Source organism: Lepisma saccharinum, chromosome 2, assembly GCF_977018435.1.
Source record: "Lepisma saccharinum chromosome 2, izLepSacc3.1, whole genome shotgun sequence".
NCBI lineage: Eukaryota > Metazoa > Arthropoda > Insecta > Zygentoma > Lepismatidae > Lepisma > Lepisma saccharinum.
The window spans coordinates 142,692,088-142,699,034 of record NC_139230.1 but is presented as its reverse complement, the minus strand read 5'-3'; the positions used below and the strand labels follow the sequence as shown (position 1 = coordinate 142,699,034).

The 6,947-nt window shown below is 37.3% G+C and overlaps 2 protein-coding genes across 2 annotated transcripts in view; both read left to right on the top strand.

Moving 5' to 3' along the window:
• LOC145983678 (uncharacterized) overlaps positions 1-505 on the top strand; it is a 38,569-nt gene extending 38,064 nt beyond the window's left edge. Inside the window, exon 6 of the mRNA XM_083116736.1 lies at positions 465-505. Coding sequence (XP_082972862.1) covers positions 465-505 — 41 coding nt within the window. The remainder of the gene's footprint in view (positions 1-464) is intronic.
• Positions 506-5,689: 5,184 nt separating this feature from the next.
• The window catches only part of LOC145983677 (uncharacterized), a 71,247-nt gene continuing 69,989 nt past the window's right edge, over positions 5,690-6,947 (top strand). Inside the window, exons 1-2 of the mRNA XM_083116735.1 lie at positions 5,690-5,837; positions 6,465-6,606. Of these exons, the coding sequence (XP_082972861.1) occupies positions 5,690-5,837; positions 6,465-6,606 (290 nt within the window). The remainder of the gene's footprint in view (positions 5,838-6,464; positions 6,607-6,947) is intronic.

The window sequence follows — 6,947 nt, the reverse complement described above, 5'->3', positions numbered from 1 at the left end:
TTAAATGCCTTTAGAAATATTTTTCTGCAGTACAATATTAGTAAATTAAGATGTATTCAATATCCTATTTTTACAAGCCTTAATGGTGTGCATCACACATTAGCTATCAAAATGACTGCTAATGACACTTCTAGGTATACATATAGCTTCAGCCCTCCTAGTGTTAACTCAGCAACTAAAAGAGCTTTCAGAGTGTTACACTCCCTTTATAGGCTTAAAAATTTCTACCACGTAGTATTAACACTTTCCCTGGCGTGGCCATGTTTTCACGCTGAAGAGAATCCAACATTTCTCTGTGACATGTGCTTTGTCTGAGCTATGCTGCCACCTAGCAGCTGAACACGTGATTGCAAAATCTTTCGCAAGTGTTGAGGGAAGATCGCTCTTGACCTTGGAAACATTTGAGTCATTGTTTTGTGAGGTGCAAGTCTATTTTTATCCCCATTGTTGTTATTGTGTTCCAGAACTCCATGTGTTTGAGGTAGAAAGAAGAATGGCTTCTTGAAAGGGAAATCAGGTGATAAAGTTGCAGGATTTTGAAAGAGTAGCAGTGGTGGTGATTAGGGGGGTGGGGCAATTGCCACCCCACTTTTCATCACTTTTGCCCCTGCACTATGCTAAACCTTACAAAGGGAAATATACTGTCTTTGCACCCCAGTCCATTCACTTAAGTGAATGAAATTTGTGCTGATGAAGAAAGTGAAAATGAAATCTATATTTTCGAACTTGATGATATTCAAGATGTAATATCTTCTAATGGATCAGACGAAAGTGATAGTGATGATACTGTGATCTTACCCCCAGTGCATAATACACACATTGCATGGACAAATTACTAACTACTAAAATTGCTAAAATGCTAAAACTGTTACATTATAAATATGTGCTTTCATTCATCCTCTACTGATATTTTCACTTTGTATAACAAAAGATTTCATCTTTGTTGCTGTTGCCAAACAAAAAGAAGAAATATGTTTTTTAGGTTAATTTTGTTTAAATTTCCTGCCAGGATAGAGACAGCAAGGGATAGAATTAAGTCTGTCTTAACAAACACTCATTTTTTCACATCTTGACCACTGTGACACTGTCTACTCTGAATTATCAGAGAATCTAACTCATCATGTGCAATAAGTTTAAAACGCTTGCATCCAGTTTATATTCAACATCAAATACAGAGATCACTTTCTATGAACAGGTAAACTTATTTAAATAGACAGATTGACGAATGTACTCAATCTTACCATACTCTATAAAGCAATGACCTTAAAATAACTTGCTTATCTCTAAAGCAGATTCTCAGTCCTTTCTGACTCTCATAGTCTTAACACCAGATACCAAGACAGATCTCAACTGTCCATTCCCCTTCACAACTCAAATTTCACTGTGTCCACTGACCATCTGTGGAACAAGCTGCCCATGTAAATTTAAAATTCATCCTAAATATCTATTTTTAACAGCCAAATAAGATATTTCTTATCAAGCAGCCCATCAATTTAAATTTAATATGCATACCAACTGCAGAAATGGACACTGATGTCCATCAACACTCTAAACTGCAATATTACCTCAATATTTCTGAACTGAGATACGTGCATACATATGTGTGTGTTTGCTTGTGCGTGCATCCATGAGCCTTTGTGTAGGTTTAGATTTTTTTGTGTTTATGTTAATTTTTCTTTTTGTATTTCTTATCATGATACCCATCATTCAATATATTTTGACATCACTGTTACCATCTGTGATTTATTTTTAATAGTTATTGAAAATGATAAGGTTCCTCCTATATATAAGTGTGGCCTATCAATTCAAATTTTATATCTGAGAATTGCAATTTGGATGCTATCCAAATTAATATTTACAATTATACATAAATATAATTTGGTGGAAATATTTATGTTTATATATCAACATATTTTTATTAGGAATAATTATTTTAATTTTTATGTAGACTAATATAAAGGCATTATTTTAAATGAAAATATCAATGGAAACCATGACAAAAATCCAAATGAGATTAATGATTGATTTGGTGTTTTAAGGCCACTTTATGCACAGTAAGGCTAATCATGACTGGACCTACAGTTTAAAGTGGGATCTGAACCACTATGTGCCTCCACCGGGTATCGAACCTGGGACAAATGAGAATAAGCTCAAGATGTAGGTAGTTATACTAAGAAACAATAAAAGTAAGCATATTGAACTACAGAGTTAAATGGCAGGATTTTGCACTATGCTTGTGCTGGGGATTGAACCCAAAACCTGGCTGATGCAAACATGACAAGCAATTTCAAAGGACAGCTTTATCCGAAAGTTATTTCAGGTTATTACATTTTCTGCAAACAATTCAACTGGAAATAAGAAAACTAATGTGTGACATGTTCGAAATTAGTGGTCTCAAGTTCCGAAATGCAACTAGACTATCTGGTTCTGTGAGTAGACTCAGAACTTTTGGCCACTAAACAGCTGCTTCATTTGACAGACAGTGCAGTTCACTTGAGCCCAGTATTTTGTTATTTTTTTTTATCTCGAAGTTCTTGAAATATGTGCTTAAATATTTAGTAAGGTGTGGTAAAATACATACACTACCGACAAAAAGTTTAAGACCACCAGAAAAAAGTGCCAAAAATCAGTAGAAATGAATTTATTTTGTAATTAATGTACAAGAAACAGATGTAAGAATCAGCTTGGCAACGTACAAACATAGGTACATCCACTATACATACTAATGTCACCTCATATTTTGCTTTCATCAATGTGTCCGCCATGGGCTTTAATGACAGCAGCGCAAACACGTGGCATGCGCTTCAATAGTTTTTCCAGATAGGATGGTTGAGTGTTACGCCAGTCATCGTTGATGAATTCCCATAGCTGTTGAGTGTTGCTGGGTAACTTCTTTCTGATGTCCCTATCGATTTGGTCCCATAGCAGTTCAATTGGTTAAAGATCAGCAGACTGTGGTGGCCACGTCATGAGAACTAATGCCCCTTCTGTTGCCTTGCGTTCCAAATACCGCGTGCACAATTTGGATGTATGTTTGGGATCATTATCTTGTTGAAAAATAAACTTACTACCAACAAGATGACGACCAGAGGGTATGGCATGGTGCACCAATATCTGATGATACCCTTCTTTTACCAATGTTCCCTGAATTTTATGAAGGTTCCCCATCTGGTTTCCGGGAAAACATTCCCACACCATTACACTTCCACCCCCATGTTTCACTGTGGGAACAAGACAATCTTCTTTCATTCTCTCGCCGACCTTTCGATGCACAAAGGTTTGCCTTATGCTGCCAAATAATTCATATTTGGATTCGTCCAGAGTACCCGTTTCCAGTTATCTACAGTCCAACCTTGGTGCGTTTTAGCCCAGGCCAATTGTTTCATCTTGTTCACACGTAGTAACAATGGCTTTCTAGCAGTTTACTCTACCATGCAGCCCTTCTTCACGCAACCTATTCTTCACCGTTGACACAGACACAGGCGTCACTCTGCTGTTATTCAGGAAAGCAGAGATGACTGGTGCTGTTAGGCGCCTGTTCCGTTTGCTAGTTACTGTAATATATCTATCGCCAGCTGCAGACGTTACACGAGCTCTTCCACTATGTGCACGGTCAGCATGACTGTTGGTTTTACGGTATCTGTCCAATGCACAATGAACACCAGTCTTGGAAATATTCAGTTTTCTTGCTATTTCGCATTCCGAATAACCTTCAGTTTTCAGTGCACATATCACAGCATGCTTTTTAACCGAAATTGCCCTTTCCCCATTTCACACAGCTCCACTTACCTTGCACACCTCACACACAATAATGGGCTCTCAATGCCGCCTGCATGAACAGCAACTGACCCTGAGCCACTGATAAGGATGCGCATGAGGCTGGCTACCGTACTGACCAGTTCCAAGCACACAGCTACAATGTTGCCAGCTTCAGCAATGTTTTTGTCACTTTCCATTTTGCCAACCACATGCTACACATTCGGAAAAAAATTGGTTTCGCGTCTTGCAAGGTTCAAACTAGACTACATTGCATTTTCCATGTGTCTCATCGTCACGTCTTTCTTGGACAGGAACCGTTGGTTACATACAACACACCATACTGATTTTTTGGCAGTTTTTCATGGTGGTCTTAAACTTTTTGTCGGTAGTGTAGTTTGTAAAAAGGTAATGTTTATTGAAAATTTCCACCCACGTTATATTTATTTTGAAACACAAAAATTGCACTTGCTAGAAGAACCGAATATGATTAAGTAAACGATTTGATTTTTATTATTTTCTACCACTTTTGTCTAATTGTGATGATGAGGATGAGTGATGAAATGATGAAATTGATGAAGGAACCCTTATGAAGAATACCCAGACTGGTAATGAGCCAAGTGATATTACTCAAAGTCAGAAACCACTATTTTTATTCTACCTATGGTAATACATAATTTTGACCGTGTTATTACTTTTCCACATAACATCCAGCTCAGTCAACACATTTGCACCACCCTAACAACAGCTGGAAAATGGCACTCTTGCAGAAGTCCATTTTGGGATGACGTAACCACCCACGAACCTCATTCTTCACCTTGTCATTGTTGTCAAACTTGGTACTCCGAATGCTGTTCTTCAACAGAGTAAACAAGTAAAAGTCTGATGGGGCTTGGTCTGGGATGTAGGGAGGGTGGGGTATTAGCTCCCAGCCCATCTTTTTAATTTCCCCAGGTGTATGGGGACAGGCATTGTCAAAAATGACATGGTGCTTGTGATAACCAAGAGTCTTTCTGATGTCCTGTATAGCACTGTGTCCAATGTTCAGATAATGTGCAATTTTTCCTAGAGTTATCCTCCTGTCACTTTGGATAAGCTCATCAATCTGATCCATGTCGTTGTGCTTCGATGCATTTTTGGTCTGCCACTATGAAACTTATCAACAATGTCTGTTACCATCTCTAAAATGTTTCATCCACCTTTTCACTGTAGCGTAACCCATACTGGCATCTCCATACAAGTTCTGTAAACACTGATGAATTTCTGAAGCTCCAACATTTTCTCTAACAAGAAATCAATGACGTTGACAAAACAAACTATCTGTGGACTCAATTTTTCTCCTACCGACAGCACTGCCAATGAAAGTGTGCATGCTCCAGCATGTGGTTCATGCAGTGGACAACAGATGGCTGTACCTATTATATGTGTGGTTTCAACCGAAATGGTGGGCCTCCCCGATGGCGCAGTGGTAGCATCCTCGCCTTGTAATCAAGGGGTCCCGGGTTCGATACCCGGTGGAGGCACAAGTGGTTCGGATTCCACTTTAAACTGTAGGTCCAGTCCCGATTAGCCTTACTGTGCATAAAGTGGACTTAAAACACCAACTCAAACCCAACTCAACCGAAATGGTCAAGGGCTGAAAAAAATGGAACAAAGCTCATGACATTTAGTGTGTGCCTTGTATTTCTCATTTTTATGGCCATCAAAGAAGGGAACTTTGAGACAGGTTTTGTGAAAAAAGCTATTAACTAACTGCTAGGGTTTCATAATGGTAATTTTTAATCACTACCACATTGGAAAAAAATGTTTGCCTTTCATACATTAGTACTTTTGTTTTTTAATTGAGGCGTAATTTGGAGCCTAAATTTTCAGTGTGGTGACTAGATTTAATACATTGTGATTGAACAGTGCTTCGCTGTTACAGGATAGCTAGATGGCATGGATGATGTTTCTGGTTTTAAGTCTTGTCGCTCTAATTGAATACAAACTGAAAGTAACATTCAGCATAGGATCAGAGCTACTGAGGCAGAAAGAAAATGCTCCAACAGAAATTGTAGTAGACAAATGCATATTTGTCAATTGTGGGTCAGCCTGGAACACAGTACTTTGAGATTGGAATAAAGAACTACATATATAGCATCATGAAGCCCTTTCTACCATATTAAAAATCTGTGAAAATGATACCCTGGATCTTAAAGCTTCTATGTTGTTTAACTTGGTAGTGCTAGAGGCTTGAACTGCACCGATTTGGCAATTTCAGTGGAAGTGGAAAGATGTTATAGTATCGCATTGTTGCCACATGAAAAAATTTACCTCAAAACATCAAGAAGAAATGTAGCTGTAGTTAAATTTTTGCTACAAGCTACAATAATTTTGTAGTGAAGTTACAGCTACAATTTTTAAAAAAAGTAGCACCGCTACAATTTAAAAAAAGTAGCAGCGCTACAATTTTTAAAAAAAGTAGCACCACTACAGTTACAAATTTTGCAATTACAGTAGTAACACTACTTCTGACCACTGTAATATTGTTCTATACTGGTAAATTTTGCTTAGTTTTTAGTATTCGGTAATGCATATTTACAATGAAACCCCAATTTTACATTCCCTAATTTTACATTTTCCTGCATTTTAAGTTTTTTCAGTGTGGTTGCCTGTATCTCTGTTGGTTTCAGATCAAATTTACAACATTGGTACTTTTTATGTTTCAGATCTTCAGAAGAAATTGTTAAGGCTGTTACTGTGCTACAATCCAGTTTGGTTGAGAGTCGGATTAGAGACCATATTTGATGAAAGCATTCCCTTGTCATCCTGCTCTGATCTAATTGGCCTTGTAACCTTTATTAGAAAACGGTAAGCAGATGATTTTTGAGTTAATAAAAATTTTGTAGTTATGTATTGCGAAACATTTAGAATCAGAGTCCTAGTCAAGTAATGCCTGAATTTGGTTTCTTTAAAGATTCTATATGGTAATTGCTCTAGCTATACACCCAAGAGAATATTCCAACTTCATGCATGTTTTATTTTAAAAACTCATTACTGATATTTCATTTATCATAGAAATTTAGAATATTCTGAATAATAGCATATGCAGTGGAACCTTGATTTTATGTTTTTCAGGGGACCAAGCTGAAAGAACTTAAAATGCAGGACAATGTAAAATCAAGGAAAAGTTCATAACATATTGATATCTT